General features: G+C 31.1%; 2 protein-coding genes across 2 annotated transcripts; both read right to left on the bottom strand.

Moving 5' to 3' along the window:
• Nucleotides 1-4,800: 4,800 nt before the first annotated feature.
• On the bottom strand, nucleotides 4,801-5,196 carry LOC148200839 (uncharacterized). Its single transcript, XM_088113061.1, has one exon. The coding sequence runs from the start codon at nucleotides 5,194-5,196 to the stop codon at nucleotides 4,801-4,803; it is 396 nt and encodes a 131-aa protein (XP_087969187.1).
• Nucleotides 5,197-12,215: 7,019 nt separating this feature from the next.
• LOC124821925 (uncharacterized) lies at nucleotides 12,216-14,124 on the bottom strand. Its single transcript, XM_088113739.1, has 3 exons — nucleotides 13,826-14,124; nucleotides 13,486-13,712; nucleotides 12,216-12,807 (listed from the first exon to the last, which is right to left on the bottom strand). Exons 1-3 carry the CDS (start codon nucleotides 13,988-13,990, stop codon nucleotides 12,369-12,371), a joined length of 831 nt encoding a protein of 276 aa, XP_087969865.1. The 5' UTR covers nucleotides 13,991-14,124; the 3' UTR covers nucleotides 12,216-12,368.
• Nucleotides 14,125-18,657: the final 4,533 nt, after the last annotated feature.

Here is an 18,657-nt window from a genome sequence, read left to right on the forward strand (position 1 = left end):
ATATTTTTAAATTTAAAAAATACTTTTTAAAACGTTTAGTTCAAAAATATTTTTATATTTAAATTGGGTATTTTGAAAAAGATTTTTGAAAAACATTTTTTGAAATACTTTAATATATTCTTTTATAATTTCAAAATGAATTTTTCAAAAAATATTTTTAGATATAGAAATATTTTCCAGAATACTCAGTCCAGAAAATATTTGAAAAACGTGTAAGGGTTTCAATATAGTTCTAATGAGGGGTACTTTTTACAAGTTTGAAGGGGTTGCAGAAATGAAAAAGGGGGGGCGGGGGTACAGAAGAAAAGCTCTTGCTTTTGCTGGAATAAAAAGGGATACGGGTTGGCTTTCTTTTTTGTCATATATATTAGTAAGGGTGTTGCTTCCTCCCCTATCACATTTTTCTCCTTCCACCTCTCCAATTTTTTCTAATTCTAATTATATCTTCAGATTAAAATTTTTTACTTTTATTATTTTAATTTATTTCAAACCTAGTTCTTCTACTTTACTCCGTGCATCCAATCTTTCCATCTCTCATTTCTGTTTAACAATTTGTCTTCCGTTTTACTCTCCAACCCCATTTGTCTTCTCCGTTTCACTTCTCCTCGTCCGTTTCTTTCTTTTTCATTTTTCTTACATTATTAAAATACATTAAAAATATATTCAAAAATAATAAATCAAAAAATTTAAATTAAATTATTAAAATATTTCCAAAATAAAGAATAAACTAATAAAACAAACCCTAAAATTAAAAAACGTAACCTTTAGACATCCTTCAACGGATGTCAACATCCGTTTTACCTTAAACGGATGTTGACATCTGTTGAAGGATGTTGACATCCGTTGAAGGATGTCACCTCCATTTAAATGTTACGTTTTTTATTTTAGGGTTTTATTTGAATGTTTATTTGAATACCTGGAGGAAGCAAACACGCACTGCACCATGAGAGCGACGTTGCACCAAGAGAGGGAGACTACTTGATAATTCTTTCTACCACCACCAACCTTTGCAACTTGTAGTATCTCACAGCCACAAAAGAAAAAGAGGAAGAAATATAATGTTAAAATGAAAGAAAAGTATTTTACTCATGTACGAGGGACTAGAATAGGTTATTAGTGGAATAGATTGTGAATGGGTAAAATTAAAAAATAATAACCCTAAAAATAAAATTTTACTTAGGGGCAAAATAGTAAATGAGAGATGAAGGGAGAAAGGTGTGGTGATGGACGCCTATTAGTAATTCGTGGGACCAAGTCCCAATAACAAAGTATATTGAGTAACAACACCGTTTCGTAATGAATTGGATTAGAAAGAAGGAAAAGAAAAAGAAAAAAAGTTGTAGATGTGATGAAGTTAGGAAAAGGAAAATAAAATAGAATAAAAATAAAATTAAGTTTGTGTATCAAATATGTTAACTTTATTATCAATTATTGGATTATAATTTCTCATTACTTTATTATTTATATCAAAATTTATTTAAATGGAACAATAATAAAAAGTTAAATTATTCACATTTTACTACACGGCAGCATAGTAAAGAGACAAGGATTCTCCTATCCCTTGCTGAAAACAGTAATGTTTGGATAACTGATATGGTTAGAGAATTCAAAATAGGAAAGTTAAATAGGTTGAGTTTGAATTATTTTTATGAATTTCTTTTTATTAAAAAAATACTTTTATTATCATCAAATATAGAAAATGATTTTAATATTCAATATTTGTAATCAAAGTTAATAAAAATATTTTCAATTCAAATTAACAGAGTTTTTTTATTAACACCCATGAGGTTATTTTGAATAATTATTTTGACTTACATTATTTAAGGTTTCATCAAACTTTTCTATGTTGAAAATTTTGACTTACATTAATTAATTATTTCTTAATTTATTTTTACCGAAATAGTTTTTTAATGTTATTGTGGGTAAAATCCAATCTAGCTCTTATACGGGAATTTTGGATTTGAAGTTATTTCAACTCATATTGGGTAGGTAATGGCGATTATTTAACTTAAAATGTTTCATCATCTTTTAGTTATTCATTTGTCACCAAAGAATTAACAATAGACTTTTCAACAATACATATTCAACTGCTTCTTTAATAAAGTCTCAATATTTATCTTCTAAACAAGTAGAAATAATTAATAGTTGACGAATTTTGTCCTTAGATAAGAATAATATGATAAGGAAATATATCCTTCAAACCTTCCAAAACTCGCCATTAGTATTGAGCATCTTTCACCTTCTCTAATCTAAAAGATATAGTTTCTATACTTAAGTGCGAATATTTTAACTTTTACTTTTACACATGAAGTTTAGTTCCTCATAAGTCTTCTTTTTCTTCTCTTTGCTCTGCAATCTTTTGAGATAAGAGAAATAAGGCCAATAAATGTCTTATAGCAATTGTCAATGCTCTTTATTGCAATGACCTTTTCAGCATTTGTTTCATTGACTAAAAGAGAAGAATTTTCTTCTCTCTAAACAACACATGTGGAGTTAACATCAAGGCTTATTGTTTGCATATATGTTTTGTTAATTCAAAAAGTCTATTTTGGAAATTCTTTTGGCCAATGTTATCACACGTATTAACCAAGATATTTTATTCACTTTATTTTGTAATGATTTTTCATTTTGTGTTGATTTTTTTTAAGACGTGGGATCGAGTTTAACGTTTCAACTTTCAGAAAATATTTTAATGGTTAAAGTTATCTTTTATTCCACTTTTTTTAACCTTTTGTTGATAATTGTTTGAAAGGTATTAAGATAAAGAACTTCAATGTCAAAATCAACTCAACTTTTGATCATTCAGATATTAATGATATAGTAAAACAGGGTAATTAGAGAAGTTATTTTGATATATCAAACTCAATTCAACAATTGTAGGTCAGATATTAATGATATAGTTTAATACAATTGTTGACGTGCTTGTCATCGGTAAATGTTTCATAGTGCTACTATAGATTTAATGTAGTAAATGTTTTCCTAATATATATATGCTAATTAGTGTTACAAATCAATTGTGTTATTTCTTTTTAATTATTGGTTAAACAATCCATGCAATAAAGTGGATTCTGGTTTTCTTAAATTGGAACTCCACTTCATCCTCTTTAGCTTTATTGATAATAAGTGTTATTAAATTGGAAACGTTTAAACTAAATTAAAGTAACCTGGATTTTATATAATTCAAGTTTGTTGTATGCAATCCAGGATAAATTGTGTCGTTTTATTGTATGAGCCAAAAGTATTGTATCTCATGTCACTTTAGCTTACCATGTTTTTTTTTATTGTGCTAATAAAACAAATATAATTAGTGGCTTTTGGGTTTGATTTCTAAGTTTATATGTATTTATTCTTATTTTAGACAAAGTTGACTGAAAAACTTATCATGTTAGAGTTATTTAATCATACATACTAAGATAAAGAATAATAGATCAAATGTTAACATATAGGTTCATGCAAGTCCTAAAAAGCGGTGGTTTGATGATTAATTCTTTTAATAGAGAAAAAAGTATGCATAGCAAATTCCATGTTATTGTCAGTGCGAATGGTTTTGATAGTGGTAGAAAATTGGTTTTCTATGTTTGTTATGAAATCATTAATAATTTTTCTAACAGCAGATTTGTTAGGCATAGGTATAAGCCAAGTATAACGAGAAAAATCATCTACAATGGTGAGAAAATATTTAAAACCACGCATGGAAAGAATACTACAAGAACCCCATATATCAATGTGAATAAGATCAAAAAATTTCATGGATTTAGAATTACTATTAGAAAATGACAGCTTTCTTTGTTTAGCACGATGGCAAGCATCACATATGTATGTGGGATTACGCGCAATAAATGAGTATTTGAGTTTCAAACTGTTCAATCTAATATCAGAAGGATGTCCTAATCTAAGATGTCATAGGCTAGTATTATGTACAACATTGTTGGCAACATTTTCAAGAGAAGTAAGCAAGGATGAATTTAAGATGTACAGGCCACCAGTGAGTTTATCTATAGAAATTTTCTCTTTGGTTTGAATGTCCTGTATAATGCAGTCATGAAAGAAAAAATTAGTTCATATTTATTGAAAGAAATCAACTTAGAAATAGAGAGAAGGTTAAAAGAGAATTGCGGAACATAAAGGACATTTAAAAGATTGATCTTGCTGTTAAGAATAATAGTGCCAGAATACTCAGAGTAAACAATACTACCGTTAGGTAAGGCAATTTAAATAGGCTTGATTCTTTTATATGATGAAAAGTTTCATAGAGAAATACTGATATGGTCAGTGGCTCCAGAATCAAGAATCCAATCAGTCTTAGGGTAATTGGAAGTAAGGGTAGGGCAGATATTACTTGAAGGATGTTGGTATGCCGAAGTAGATCCAATATGGTGAATTTGAGCAGAGGCGGAAGCATCATTCATATTGTGATCTTTGAAGAGCTCTGCAAGAATTTGAAATTCTTGTGGTGTGAGGCAGACGTGATCATTGTCGTGGGAATTGTTATCTTTGATGTTCCCATTGTCTTCTTGGATAGAGGTATGATGAATCTGGGTATGCTTATTAAAGAACTTATGTCCGGGAGGATAACCATGCTTTTTATAGCAAGCATCCACTGTATGACCACTTTTGTTGTAATGACTGCAGTGCTTGCTGGCATTCGGTGCATTTTTGAAACCTTTGTCTTGATTGGAGAAACCATTCTTGCGGTAGCTAACTGCTTCACTGTGCCCGTTCTTGCCACAATAACAGTGGAGGAGGTGGAAGCGGTGTAGGCGGCGGCAGTTCCAATATCCTAAGTCTTAGTTGTAGCAATTAAATTTCCACTAGACAGTTGTCTTTCTTGTTGTGCCACCAGTGAAAAACTTTGGTGATGTCCGGAATAGGGTCCAGTAGAAGCACATGCGAAGTAACATTAGTAAATTGATCGTTTAATCCCCGTAAAAATTGCATGACTTGTTCTTCTTGCCTTCTTTGTTTGACGACAGTCAGCACTTCACAGTCACAATCGGGTTTACAGGTGCAAAGAGGTTCTGGGAGGAAATTTTCTATCTCATCCCAAAGAATATGCAGTTTGGTGAAATACTCGGAAATGGTAAGGTCGCCTTGATGAAGAGTAGCAATTTCAAGTTGACGGCTAGAAATACGAGAGAGACTTCCTTGAGAAAATCGGTTCTTTAGGTCATTCCAATTCTCTGAGGCTTTATTCATCTATATGATGCTTTGTCTGATGGAGATGGAAACAGAATGAACGATCCATGAGAGAACCATGTTGTTTCCACGAGTCCAGGCGGCATGCTCTGGCTTGTCCTTTTCAGGTGGACGAACGTTGCCAAGAACGAATTCGATCTTGTTTTTGGCACTGAGTGCAATTAACATGGAGCGGCTCCAAGAGTGATAATTGGTATCGTCGAGAACCGGTGAAACAAGGGTAGCGGCTGGATTCTCGCCGGGATGAAGGTACAGATAACTATGTGCGAAGCTGTCTTCGGCCATGACTGAGGAAAGAACAAGAAAAGAGGGGAAAAACAAGAAGGGAGAAAAGAAGCAGAGTTACGCAGTAGAGCTCTTCAAAAGAAGAGCTCTGATGTCATATCAAGATAATGAACATAATCAATGGTGCAGAGAACATTCAATAGATTGATGATACAAACCATGAGGAGAAGGGTGAAGATCGTACCTTGTAGAGAAGTAGTAGTAAAGCGCGCCACTCTTGAAGAGATGAAGCAACCAAAGAACCTTTGAAGGGAAGACGCAGCGAGAGAAAAGCACAACACAGTGACAGAGATAACAAAGAAAAAGATAGAGAGAAGAGAGGTGCGTCTAGAGAGGAAGAATCCAGAAAAGAGTAAAGTGTATTGAAAAGTTAGTGAATAGAGTTATGATACAATCAAGAAAAAGGAGAATGAAAAAATGGGTTGGGCTGCAAAGTGTAGGCCCAATATATTATCAATTGATTCAACCATCATGAACAGTGTGAGGGTCCCTGCAACCTGCACGAAACTGTCAATCATGAAGGGTTGTTCACCATACTGATCGGAAACAAGTCGAAGACTCTATACACTACAGGCAGGTTGTGTCCTTAGCTTTTATTTCTCCTGCAACCCTTTCTCCAAAAGAGAAATAACTTTCAACACAACACTTTTTGCACCAAACTTTTCATTCTATGTTATTTACTTGTTTTATTCATTCTTATTAACATAATCATAAATTGGAATCGAATTCGGGTAGTTGTAATAGATTCCAGCAGCTTTGCATAACACTTATTTTATCACTTTTTTTATTGGGAGTAGAAATGATTTTTCACCAAAATAAGTCTTTATTGTTCTTTCCAAATCCGCTTATGCGAACACACTTTATTTCGCAAATCCGTTTTTTCTAATTCCTCTAAACAATCTTATCTCCCCAAACATAGCATTAGGCTTAATGTTTAAATCCTTTTAGATATATTTCTACTATTAATGTTGACCTATAAAATCTCATGAAGGGTTTGTTATGTACTAACATGTTAATCTTTCTATACTATATAAAAATTGAAAATGATGAATGTCCTCCTTTTACTAATGCATAAAAAAATTTATATCAATTTAAAAAAGCCTTTTATACTAGTTTGAAATCGATATGTAAGAAAAGATTATAAAAAGTATTAGCAAGCTAAGCTTTCTAGACTATATAAAAATTGAAAATAGTGAATCTTCTCCTATTACTGTTACTAATGCATAAATTTTTTTTTACATTGGTTAAAAAAAGTTTTTTATACTTGTTTTTGAACCAATATGGAAACAAGGATATAATAGTCTAATATTAATACTGATAAGATGTTTAGTATGTCCTGACAAACACAAAATGCAAAGGTTGAATTTGGATCAAATATAAAACCTCTTGGTAGCTCATATATAACAAGTTTTTTTATATTTTTGTATTCCACTTTTATACATGTATTCATCCCATACCTCTCAGAAGTGCACTAATTATGGGAAGATAATACTGAGGATTTAGAACAGAGAAGTTAGCTATTGAATTTTACTTGTATGTCAACTTCATGTCTTAATTTATGCAGTCCAATATGTTTTAATACGTTTATCTTATTTTTCCTAAAAATAATATTATTTCTTTGTTGCCATATATCTTTCACCATGACTATCCTCCTGACTTTCCACATTCGATCTATAAATTCTTTTAAACCAAGTCTTGTTGTGAGATGTAAGTATAGATAGCTTGATTATGCGATACAGAACTTACTCCTATCCATTTCTCACATAAGTTTAATTTATGTGAGATTGTTGCATGTAAAAAAGAAGTGATTATTGGTCACACATAACACACAACTTATCTCTAATAAGAATTTCTCTTAAATTCCTCTATTATTATATTGTAGCATGTTTAGTTATGCTCTTTTTATATAGTCTCATCCCCTTATCTAGCTTTTTTAAAATTTATTCTTAGACTATTTCAAAGTTTATTATGGTATGCAAATATATGAATAAAGTATGCAAGCTGTAATACCTTTCCAATAGCTTGTATTCATTTATAACAGCAATCACAGTATTAAAATAAAAACATTAACCATTCCGGCAAGGGATATTAGATTAAATGTAATAATAGATACAAGATTTATAGGCTATTATTAGACTAGTTTTGTGTATACACAGTAAATTTATAAAATATATTTCATATGTTGAGGAAATTAAGAGAGAAATATCTTTTGTTAAGACTTACTTTTATTTTTAATTTGTTCATCTTTGAACATAATTGTACTAACTTTATGTGAATATTATATATATATATATATATATATATATATATTAAGAGATTTAATATAATAAAAGAGTATAAAGAAAGAGGATAAAATTAATAAAAATACTACATTTAATCATCTAAATATTTAGTAACAAATGTCAGAAATATTCAGACACCATAAACTAGACATAGACAAATAAATAAGGGGATCATATAATTTCTGCTCTGACATAGATGCACCGTTTTGTCCTGATGCGCATTCAATGGATTGTTCGTGGGAACATTCAACTAGGGTTAAGCCGACAATCTCCAATATAATGCGTCATTCTATTCTACCGATGTTATTCCATAATTAGACATGTTGCATAGATTTTAGTAATTCTTAAAAATCAAATTATAGGTTATCACAGACTACCATAGCATCATGTCATAAATTATTTAAATGATGACTACAAACACCTAGACTGTTTTTTTGAAAACAAAAAGGAAATGTCAGCGCAACAAAACACGATCAATCACCTCATAATCAGAACTACAACAACTCTTGCAGCACATTCCGAATTCTAGGTTCTCAGTCTGCATTGGTCTCGACCTGCAGGATCTTGTAATAATCCACACCTCGGCCTGGTTTCTTATTTTGTCGTTTTCCAGAGAATGCATGCAGTGCACTCTTTCTGTTTTCAGGAGCAAAACAAAATTACTTAGAGTGAAAAAAAGCAAAACAAAAAATAAATGCTTTATAACACCATATTTTGGACGTTAAGTATATTGTGAATACAAGTTATTTATAATTTATTTTATTCTTTTATTATTATTTTTATTTTAATATCTTTTATGTTTGATTTAATTTTTGTGTAGTTCAAATAAAAAAAATAATTTTATAAATTGAAATAATTACTATTCATTACATGTTATGTACACAAAAAAGAAAATTCAATATTGCATTACATCAATTTATTTAAATAAATTAATTTAAAATTTAAAATTACACTTACATAATAATAGATTTTTACTAAAATCAGATATTTCTTTTAACTAATAAAGTATATGTAGGTATGCTTAGAGATGTTCATTAGGTTGAGTTACCTGATGATCTAACTTGATCCAATCAAACCTATTTAGATTGAATTAGATTTCATCTATAATTGAGTCAAATCTGACTCAATCCAAACTTTTTTACTAACATATTTTTATGTTGGGTTAAGTTATCTAAGATCTAACTTAATCTAATGGAACCTATTTAGATTTAGCTGAGTTTCATTTATAATTAAGTCAAACTTGATTTAATACAAATTTTTTTATTAACATACTTTTATATTGGGCTGAGTTACCTAATGATTTAACTTGATCCAATCAAATCCATTTAGATTGGGTTCGGTTTCATTTACAATTGAGTCAAACCTGACACAACCCAAACTTTTTTACTAACATATTTTTATGTTGGGTTAAGTTATCTAAGATCTAACTTAATCCAATCGAACCTATTTAGATTTAGTTGAGTTTCATTTATAATTGAGTCAAGCTTCATTTAATACAAATTTTCTTATTAACATACTTTTATATTGGGTTGAGTTATCTAATGATTTAACTTGATCCAATCGAACCCATTTAGATTGGGTTGGGTTTCATTTACAATTGAGTCAAATCTGACTCAACCCAAATTTCCTCATTAACATACTTTTTATATTGGGTTGAGTTACCTAGTGATCTCTAGATTGATCCAACAAACTTGAGTTGGGTTTAATTTATAATTAAGTCAAACCTGACTCAACCCAAATTTTCTTATTCACATACTTTTATATTGGATTGAGTTACCTAATGATCTAAATAACTTCATCCAATCGAGCCCATTTAGATTGAGTTAGGTTTGATTTATAAGTCAAACTTGACTCAATCCAAATTACCTTATTAACTTACTTTTATACACATAATGGATTTAGTAAGAGTGACTTGATATCCAACCCAAATTATCCTAGACAAATTGTGGAATAATTATATTTTCATGTCTTAAAATTAGTTAGGATAAACTTGTTATAAACATTGTTTATCCTTAAATTAATTACAAATTGTTAATTAATTTACTTAAACTCTTTAATTAATTCTTATAAACATTGTTTTATTTTTAATTAGTTTAATACCTAAAAATTTATAAAATCCTTTAAAGTTTTGATACAATTAAACTCAATCCAATTCAAACCACTTGAAAATAGATTGAATTGTATTTAATATAAAAAGAATATAAGACGTATAACCATTCCAACACAATATTTTCTTAGTTTTCTTAGTGGATTGAATAATGAATTTACCTAAATCTTACTCAAATCATATTGCAAAGTTATATCATTTTATGTCAAACTAGCTTATCAATTGTCTATCTTATTGATTAAGTTCACCAACTGAGCCCATGTCTTTAATAAATTTTAACCCATTATTTAAAAATATTTGTTAATGTGAATTTTTAAAATCTTGATTATGTGAGAAAGTAATTTAAAGAATACAAATTCTAACTTTTATATTATTTTTTCACTTTTAACTCTTACTTATTCGTTTAGTACTAACTCTCTAAAAAAGCACTTGTACTTAAAACAACCCAAAAATTTATGTAGCCAACAAAATTTTACGAACTAAGTTTATGAAAGAAAAAAACCATATGAAATGGTAAATTTTACTTATATAAACACATTTCCTTATGTTTTCAATATCAACCAAATTATAACTCACTTTTATTCATAACATACGTATATAATTGAGGTTGCTTAAAATATTTTTGATCAAAATTGGTAAAGTAGTTAAGAAAAAGAACTTTTATTGTACTAAGTATATATCACTACTACAAAAACAACGTACAACGTCGAATATTTTTGGCCTTTCACGTCGAATTCGAGAACGACGTCATATCGGAGACGTTAAATTGACGTCGAATTTTGTCAATATACGACTTTAATTTAACGTCGAATTTTGAACATATACGACGTTAATCAATTTTTTTTAATTAATTGTAATCCTTTTTAACAACTCTATGAAAAGCAGAACTATGAACGGTAATATAGGATCAACAACAAATAACAATAACAAACAACAAACAACAAACAAGTTCAATCAAACAAAAAACAAGTTCAATCAAACAACAACAACAAACAAGTTCAACCAAACAACAACAAACAAATTCAACAAAAAAAACAACAGACAAGTTTAACAAATAAGTTCTTCAAAACGAAAATGAAAACTAACTTTTAAAAGGTGGGTTCATCGGAACAAAGTGTTGCCACCAGTGAGAGAGAAAGCAAAATGCACAAGAACACGAAAATAATCGGTGAAAACAAACTAAAATCATACCTAAATTAGTTAATTAACATGCATTTGTATCAAATGAAAGAAAGATTACATGTCATGGTCGTCAAACTTCGTTCGAGAAAAGTTTGAGCAGAGAAGAGGGTCTCGCGCGCTAAGATAAAGTGAATGAATTTTCAATCTTCCGCTCAAACTTTTATTGAATTCATTGGCCTTTTGGCGTCTAACGTTTGGCATTCGACGTTTTATATCGTCTTATGTCAAATTATAATTCTAAACTACGTTTAATAATTGCATTTATTTACAAAATTGCCACCCGTCATTTTTAACGTTTGTTATGTATTGGTTAGACTTACGTTATACCCTGTTTTTCCACTAATGTATGGATATTTCTCTCTCTATATATATATATATATATATATATATCCTTAGATAGCACATAAGTAGAGTACCTAATCCGTAAAACTTAAATTTTTTATCAAGTTGAGCATATATTTATGTCATCCTAAATTAAGATGCCTCAACATGAATATTCATTGAGGCTTTACCTAGGCTTTACCTATATTTATATAGTGATAAATGAAGTAGTAACGAAGTTAAATGATGCTTTTAGTCATCAAATTGTTATTTCCATATTTTTTGTGCGAGTTCTCTATCTATTTAAATTGTCTATTGTTTTCAAAATTAGGGTATGCGGATATTGATCCTTAGTTGATTTTAATAGTGCGATAAGAAAATATGAGAACAAATTAATAGAACAATAATCTCTAGAGTGTTGGAAACGAACAAATGCTTTTCGAAAACATCAAGTGTTTAATGTTGTATCCTCACCTTCTTTTTTGAAAAGTCTCTACATTTATTAGAAAGCTATTTGTCTAAAATAGCAGCATAAACATGTTCTAAGTCATTGAAGTCGTGTCTCGGAAAAAGGGAAGCGAAAAGCTTGTTACTTTTTTCAAGAAATTAGAAAAGCTTTTTACCTTGATCATATAAACTACCTGACATTCCAGACATTAAAAGGCTGCTAAGCTAAGAATATGTCTACGCATTTACTGCACAATCACGAGGATAATAACTTCTTCGTCAACAGCCTCATCTTTAACAAAGAAAGAAAAGTTTTATTTCTCAAAAATTTTCTATGCTCAAAACTCTCTGGAATGACAAGGACTCAACCTCAGACTAAGAACCAGACACACCCGCAATACAGAAACAAAGTTGTAATCCCTAAAAAAATCTCAAATTTGAAGTAAAAGCCAAATTCATGACTTGACCCTATCAAGATTATTCTAATCCAACATGCATTTTCATGTAAAGGAGCCGCAAGAGTTGCTCTGTGAATCAAAATGAACGTTTCAATCACTCAAAAGCTTCTGCATTTCGAGCTTCTGGTCAGGAGTGAGGTCGTCTGGGAATGTGATTTTGAACTTTATCCTCAAGTTTCCGAACTTTGTTGGATCCCTTCGGAGAGGCATTCCTTCTCTTTCAACAACCTTCTCATATTCAGGATGAATAATTTGGTCGATAGGCACAGTTAAGTTTCTTCCATCAAGGGTGACCAGGTTAACAGTGCACCCTGTCAAGGCTTCCACAAGAGATATCTTCTGGGTCACCACAAGGTCGTTTCCATCTCTGGTATAAACCCTGTGGAGTTTTTCATATATAAACAAAATAAGATCAGCTGGTCTGTGATGTTCCACTTCACCTCCCTTCTCCAAATACGTGAGCTTGGTGTCCTTCTTCCAACCACGCTGCACTTCCACTATGAATACCTCTTCCACCAGCTTACGTTGTCTGCATCCACAAGGAAATGAATCAAACAATTACCAGAAGCTTCTGGTCTTTTTCTTTCTCATTTCAAAAGTTAAGAAGCAAATGCTTCTCAGTAAGACAAACAATTACCATTTGCTACATCAACCAGAACACAAAAACTTTTGCAGCATATTCTATGCAAGCTACATACATCAGTAAAAATACACAACTGAAAAAAGTGTCCACACAATAGATTCAAGCAAGCAAGTTCTCGAGTGTGATTTTTCATGCATAGCACTCACCACAAAATGAAACACTGACAAAAATCAGCACAACACTCTTTGGTGATACATTGAGCAAAAACTATTAAACGGTTACAAGCCAAGCTAGTTTCTTCTTTACATAACCATACCCTTTGAATCCTTACTCCTGTTCAAAATCCAAGAATTATTACCCAGGATTTAGAAACCTGTTCATAACTGCAATTTCAGCAACAAGATCAAGGGTTTTGGATTCGCCAGATCCACAATCCAGTTTCATTTGTCTACGATTTCCATCAAATTAAGGATCTCAATGAAACTAAAATTTACCTTCAGAGAACTGAACTTGTACCAAACCAAAATCAAAACCATTTTCATAACACCAGCACTGAGTACTGCACATTGGCATTAGAAACAAACGGGAATTCAGGAAGTTGAAACAAAAAGACAAACTACTTACCCTGAGGGATCTATGGTTATTCGACTTATTTTCACCTCCTTGGTGGTTCCCTTATACAATTCCTCCAGAGTACAAGGCAACTTGCGCTCCACTGGAGGTGCTTTGGGGAGCGGGTTCTGGTATCGGGTGGGTCCACCATCACCAGATGCACCAGCATCAGCAGCAGGTTCCACCCGAGGTTTTAGAGTATTATCAAAACGTGCCCTTTTCTGGGGATCACTTAAAACCTTCCATGAGAAAACAACGTAAGTTAAATAAAAATGGGAAATCTTTAATTTGTTTAAACGAAACCCACCATTCAAAGATTGAATCTTTGTGACAACCTTGAAGAGAAACTAACCTCATACGCTTCAGATACTTGTTTAAACATTGCTTCAGACTCTTCCTTCTTCGTGAGATTTTTGTCGGGGTGCCATTTCATGGCGAGTCTCTTGTACGCTTTCCTCAGGTCCTCTTCCTTAGCATCCCTATCGACCTGAAGGATGTCGTAGTAATCAACACCCATATTTGGTGTTTCCGCTTCTCGCTTTCGCTTCGTCAGCTTGGCGTTTTGAATACACCGTTCTTTTCAGTTTTTTCGGTTCAGAATGTCGTGAAAAGTTCCACAATTCACAACGGGTTGACAGTGAGTGTCTACTCCGTTCTTCAGATCACCGCTTTATACTGCAATTTTCGTTCATGCAGATGTTATTGTCCTTAAATATTTATTATCCTTTGTTTTTTTGCATTGCTGTCAAAAATATTTGAAATAGGTAATTATGAGACCATTTATTGTCAATCTTTTATTACTCATAACTGCTAACAAATAAATATTAAAATAAATCTTCAGTTGCATTAACGCTACAACTCCAATCAAAATTCTGATCCATGTCAAATAAAATACACTCTTTTATTATAAATAAATAATATTTCAGAAACGTAACTTTTTTACATTGATTCCATACTATCTTTTCTTTTTTTCTTTTTCGAAAAATTAAAAAATTATTCTTTTAAATCCATCTTATGTGTCAAAGGAATATCAACTTATCTTGTTAAAGGTGTCAAATGAATATCAACGTGACTCTTATTCCTTCTATTACCACCAACATCTAGCCCGGATACTATTCTAAACATTTTATTTTTCCTTTTTAAATAATAATTACAAATCATTTAAACATAAATCAGTTAACAAAGACAAAGTAAAGCACTTAATTTTCATGTTTCTAATAATAACCTATTACATTTGATTTTTATTTATTTTAATGAACATTCATGTGTTATTATATCTTCTCTATTATTATAATTTTACGTATATAATTAAATAAAAAATTGATGTTAACTTGAATTTTAAAAAATATTCATAAAAAACGGGTTTTATTAAAAAAAACTAATAAGAATGAACTATGTAAATACTCATGTTTTTCAAATTTTAACCTTGAAATCTATTAGAGACTGAACGGTCATCCACTCAATACCGTTCGGTCACCACTATGATCAATCAGGGCAAACGATTCTATTAATGTTGGCCACAATTGGGCCAGCACTTTATTATTGGGCCAAATGTCCAACAAATGATAAAATAATCAAAGATATCTGATTGAAGATCTAATTAAAAATATTGATAGAAGGTTTATGAACAACCAACCGAATTTTAAGGTAAGTCTGTTTATATTTTATTGGTCTTGTGTCAGTTTATGATGCATGAGATGACTTATAAATACAAGGTCAGTGCCAACAACAGATACGTTCGACTCACACTCCAATACACTCTACTTACGTTCGATCAAAATTTCGATCAAAATTTAAACATACAATTGTGATACACAATTCCCAAAATCGCTTCTAACTTAAGCGTCAGAGTTCCTTTTGCAGGTACTCAGCGTTCGAAAGCAAAGAGGATACATAAGACACTGGTCCCACAAAATCCCTACTAAAACAAAATGTATTACTTCCTCCCTTTACAAATACAAGTAGAAAAATAAAATGTTTGATAAAATTAAATATAAATAATAAATTTCACCATAATTCATTAAATATTATTATTTCAAAAATACTCTAATTTATAAATTTAAAAATTATGGTTAATAAATATATTTGAAATTAATTTTAAAAAGGTACTTTTATAACATAAATAACAATGTTACAAAAATATTATTATTTTTTTTGTTAAGTTACATAATTTCATTTGATATATCGATCTTAATACAACATTTTAGAAGCACACTAATCTAAACATGTACAGATATAGACTGTGTATTACAGTCTCAGTTGAAGATGACAACGAGTTAGGTCGAACATAAATATTATCTATCTATTAACTACCTTGCAACAAAAATATCTACTTATTACTTGTTTCATTACTTACTAAATATCCGTTTAAAAATATTCATGAGCATTTTAAAATTAGTAGATACTTGTAAATATAGATTATTATATTTTGTAAATTTTCGATAATAAAATAAAAATATATATAATATAATATAAATTAAATTTTAATTTTAATTTTTTTATAAGTAATAAATATCCGTAAATATAATATAATACTCAATCTAATTTATTTATGCACAAATAATAAAAGGGTTAAATATGTTTTTTGTCCCTTAAGTATCACACAATTTTGGTTTTAGTCCCTACTCGAAACTTTGATGGTTTTTAGTCCTCGTAGTTTTGAAACTATTAGTATTAGTCCTTAAAAATGGACGGCGTTAAGTTTTAGTAGATGTGGCAAACGACGATGTCCAGCTGCGCTCTTCACTCTCTGCCACGTTTCTGAGATTGAAAGTGTCCTCCATTCACCACCCTCTTCTACTCCTCTCCTCCACTACCGCGACCTTCCCTTTCAACTTCGTTCTCGCGCAAGCCGCCGCCACCAACGCAAGCCGCCTCCAACCGTGACAGAACTAATACAACAACCCTAAATCGCGCTCCAGAGAAGAAACCCATCCAACAATTCACAGCACCAATTTAAAAATATAATTTTTATATTAAAAATTGTATTTATCGTAATGTACAGTGGTTCTTAAAATCTGGAGATGTTAAATAGATGACGTCAGAAATTGATTGGAGGGTTTACCAAAAGGGGAAAACATTGTCTGAACCTGCATAAACAAGGCAACCCAGTTAGGGTTCAAGGATTGAAGTGACCGGAATTTGAAGCATAAAACTGGTGAGTCACGTGTTTCAGATTTATGAAGTATTGGACTTGTTAGTGACAGTAACAATTGAATAATCAGCAATGGCGAAAGCAGTGATCGGAGAAGAAACCCGACTCAAATTGGCGGAGGATCGCCTCAGCCAATCCGCACTTCCATCGCAGGAACGACCCACTAGACAGTGCTGCTGGAGGGCGTGGAGGGCGAGGGGCAGCAACAGGAATCTTCTGGGTCGCCGTAGAGTTCAACTTAAAAAATGAAACAATCAACGTGGCACGACAGCTGACATCAAACCTGTCCTTGCCGTTTGCCACATCAACTAAAATTTAACGCCATCCATTTTTAAGGACTAATACTAAGAGTTTCAAAACTACGAGGACTAAAAACCATCAAAGTTTTGAGTAGGGACTAAAACCAAAATCGTGTGATACTTAAGGGACGAAAAACATATTTAACCCATAATAAAATATCTAACATATATTATCCACAAATAATAAATACTTGCAAATATCAATTATCTTGCAAATTTTATTTATCGATTTGGAACGAATGTCTAAATCTCATGGCTCCCAACAAGTGAAAATATACTTACTAAATCGTCATGAATGCACTTTTATTTTTTTATTATAAAATAATTTTTATTAAAGTATAATAAGAACAAATCATTTGCATATATGTTTTACTATTGAATAGCTTTTAAATTTTATAAAGTAATTATTAAAAGATAAAATAATAAAATTATTATTTAATATGTAAAATAATTAAAATTATATGCGGTCAAGGATAAAAAGGGAAATGTAAATATGTGAATTTAAAGTAACGGTTACTTGAAGGGTAAAATTAGAAAAGCAATTGTAAGAAAACGAATCCAATTTTTATATAGGCACAGATGATTTTTATATATTAATTAAATATAAAAATATATGTTAACATGAAATTTAAAAAAATTATAAAAAATGGATTTTTTTAAAAAAATAATTAAAGAAACGAGATATTTAAATACCTATAAAACGCTTAAACCACATTATATATATATATATATATACTATTCAAATATTGTGTTCTCTTTTGCATTCTTTTCTTTTCGTATATATTTGAAGTATACTGTTGCATTTTTTTTTCTCAAAAGGTCTTCTTTCAATTGCCTTAAATTATTTTCTTTTTTTAAGTCTCACATCGACTAATGATAAGGTCAAATTATAATATATAAGTGAGGTGTAAACCTCACCTTACAAGCCGGTTTTGTGGGATTGAGTTAGGCTTAAAACCCACTTTCTAATATGGTATTAGAGCCATGGTTAGAGCCTATCCTAGCTAATTCTAAATGGGCATTCTATTCTTCTATTTCACCCGCTATCAGGCCGTTATCAGATCACCCAATTTCTACTATCACGCACGAGATGTCTATACCTCGGCGTCCACCCAATTTGTTGGTGCCGGTGCTCCAGTCTACCTCTCTCAAGAAGAATCGTATTGTTCCTAGGCATATTCAGCTTGCGGTGAGGAATGATGAGGAACTGAGTAAGCTTTTGGGGTCTGTCACCATTGTCAATGGAGGTGTGTTGCCCAATATTCATCGAACTCTTCTTCCCAAGAAGGTTGGCAAGGGGGAAGGCAAAATTGGGTCTGCCTCTCAAGAGTTTTAGGGTTTTAATGGCTCTTTTTAGAAAAATAGGTTAATTTCGTTTTGGTTATAATATACTTGGTTTCGTTTATCTCTATATATTTCCCGAGAGGTTAAGTGTTTCTCAGTCGATGAGCTAAATGATGTATGTCTTTTTGGATGTATATGAGAAATGAAAATTGGTGTTTTGATCGTTTTAAAAAAATGTTTGGAATCCAAGTGTAAGTCTAAGTCCCACATTGGATAGAAATGAGAAAGTAGAGCAGTATATAAAGAAGAAAGACCCATTAACTCATTGCCTTAAGGTTTTGGGTAAAGAGTGGTGTCAATCCCTTATAGTTGGCTCAGATGTTATTGGTGTTTGTGTAACCCACAGGAACCTCCTCATCGATAGACCCAATAGTGGTATCAGAGCTG

This window comes from Vigna umbellata, chromosome 4 (genome assembly GCF_029865625.1).
Source record: "Vigna umbellata cultivar VRB3 chromosome 4, Vumbellata_1.0, whole genome shotgun sequence".
Lineage (NCBI taxonomy): Eukaryota > Viridiplantae > Streptophyta > Magnoliopsida > Fabales > Fabaceae > Vigna > Vigna umbellata.

Excerpts from the sequence above, each read along its gene's own strand:
- LOC148200839 (XM_088113061.1), bottom strand. The coding sequence starts at position 5,196 with ATGAATAAAGCCTCAGAGAATTGGAATGACCTAAAGAACCGATTTTCT.
- LOC124821925 (XM_088113739.1), bottom strand. The coding sequence starts at position 13,990 with ATGGGTGTTGATTACTACGACATCCTTCAGGTCGATAGGGATGCTAAG. Across the intron at positions 13,713-13,825 it reads AAGTATCTGAAGCGTATGAG|GTTTTAAGTGATCCCCAGAA; the intron begins GTTAGTTTCTCT and ends TTCTCATGGAAG. Across the intron at positions 12,808-13,485 it reads ATAACCATAGATCCCTCAGG|ACAACGTAAGCTGGTGGAAG; the intron begins GTAAGTAGTTTG and ends TTGTGGATGCAG.